At 44.0% G+C, this 2,065-nt stretch overlaps 1 protein-coding gene across 6 annotated transcripts in view; it reads right to left on the bottom strand.

The window, feature by feature from the left end:
- The window catches only part of rnf123 (ring finger protein 123), a 54,491-nt gene that overhangs the window by 27,327 nt on the left and 25,099 nt on the right, over positions 1–2,065 (bottom strand). For all 6 annotated transcript variants that reach the window (XM_008408234.2, XM_008408231.2, XM_008408233.2 and 3 more), the window contains one exon: positions 919–1,003. In XM_008408234.2, the coding sequence (XP_008406456.1) occupies positions 919–1,003 (85 nt within the window). The remainder of the gene's footprint in view (positions 1–918; positions 1,004–2,065) is intronic.

Genomic DNA, 2,065 nt, shown 5'->3' with positions numbered 1-2,065 from the left:
TCCAAACTGAACAGAACCGGGTCCAAACTGAACAGAACCGGGTCCAAACTGAACAGAACTGGGTCCAAACAGAAACATGGCTGAAGGTTTGATGACTCCGGAGCGTTGATCGTATCGTTTATCGTGATAAATTTCTTCTGACATTTTGATCTGATTCCAGCTGATGTTTAAAATCAGTAAATATAAATATGATTACGTTACTGTGAACATCTTGGTGATACAGATGACATTTATGTGACTGGTGTCCTAAAGAAGCGCATTACAAACCAAATGATTGATTATTGAAATAATCGTGAACTGGTTCAGTAATCGATTGATCGAATGCAGATTCTACAAAACGTCCTTCAGAAGGATTTTATTTTCCTCTACGACCAACTTTTACTACAGGAAGGATTTACTGCCTCAGGGAAGACATTTTACTTTGTCTTTAAAAAAGGAATTAAATTATTTATTTGCGTTTTTATGGGCCGTTAAATGAAAAACCTGCAGATTGTGCCAATTTAATTTTCAGATTAATCAGCTGATGTTTGTGTTTCTGTTTCCAGAAATAAACTCCAACACACACACACACACACACACACACACACACAGAGACACACACACACACACACACACACACACACACACACACACACACACACACACACACACACACACAGCAGTAAAAATAACCCTTCTGAGACGACCGGATTTATTTCTGGAACCTGAAAGTGGATCGGTTTCAGCGTCAAACGGTCGGGATGGAGCGACTGCAGCTGTCATCATTATTCACAGCTGCTCCTGCATCTCAGAGGCAGATTCAGACAAACGGCTCTGCAGCATCGGTCCGGTTTGGCCCGGTTCCCGCCCACAGACCCGGTTCTGCTCCGTTCAGACCAGCAGACAGCAGAACAGGGACACACCGACACCAGGACCTACTCTGCAGGCTGGGCAGGTTGGCGTCCTCAGGTTTGGTCTTCAGCAGGTGGGGCAGGCGGGTGTACCTGTAGCCGAACCCGCAGCCCTGACACACAGGAGGAAGAGCGGCTTTAGAGAGGAAGAGGAGCAGCACAAGTTCACACAACTTCAACACATTTACACGGATCTGCTGTAAAAACACTGAGCGGACGTGATGCCACCTCCCGCCTGCAGGTGGCAGTATTTCCTCCTACTCTGCTGCCTGACTTCAGTTACTGTCCGTGATTCAAGGATCATTTTGGTGATCAATCAATCAGATAATTAACTGACTAATCGAATAAATAAATTGACATTCTGCAGATTTTTTTTTTTAATCATTTAATTACTTGAACATTTTTATACAAATATTATAAATACACTAAAAGATGAAAAACGTGAAAAGTTGAGGCCTTTCTGCTTGGACTGAGCATCAATTCAGTGGCGGGCTGATCTAGTTTATCGATTAAATGATTAATAATTGTGTGAAAAAGGTGATTGATGACATTTCTTCCTTTGTTGTTTTGGTGAAGATGAATCTGCCACCAGAGGAGGTCTGGGCAGAACAGACAACGAAGGAGTTTCCTGGTTATGTTAATGGTTTTTATCTTTGCACAGATTTGGCTTCATTTCTGCTCTGTAAGGTTCTGGGTCACGACCAGAACCAGAACCAGAACCAGAACCCATTGAAAGCATCGCAAACAGAAATCAGAGAAACTGCAAAAAATGTTTTATCTTAGTGCACAAGAAATAAGACAAAACTAACTGACATGAAGCACGTTTGTGTGTGTGTGTGTGTCTGTGTGTGTCTGTGTGTCTGCGTGTGTGTGTGTGTCTGTCTGTGTGTGTCTGTCTGTCTGTGTGTGTGCGTCTGTGTGTGTGTGTCTGTGTGTGTGTGTGTGTGTCTGTGTGTGTGTCTGTGTCTGTCTGTGTGTGTGTGTGTGCGTGTGTGCGTTTGTGTGTGTGTGTGTGTGTAGTGTCTGTGTGTGTCTGTGCGTGTCTGTCTGTCTGTGTGTGTGTGTGTGTGTGTGTGTGCGTGCGTGTGTGTGTGTGTCTGCGTGTCTGTGTGTGTCTGTGTGTAGGTCTGTGTTTCTGTGTGTGTGTGTTTGTCTGTCTGTGTGTGTCTGTGTGT

The sequence above is a fragment of the Poecilia reticulata genome, linkage group LG5, assembly GCF_000633615.1.
Source record: "Poecilia reticulata strain Guanapo linkage group LG5, Guppy_female_1.0+MT, whole genome shotgun sequence".
NCBI lineage: Eukaryota > Metazoa > Chordata > Actinopteri > Cyprinodontiformes > Poeciliidae > Poecilia > Poecilia reticulata.
Note: the sequence above shows the minus strand (reverse complement) of the source record. Positions and strands in the feature narration are given on the sequence as shown.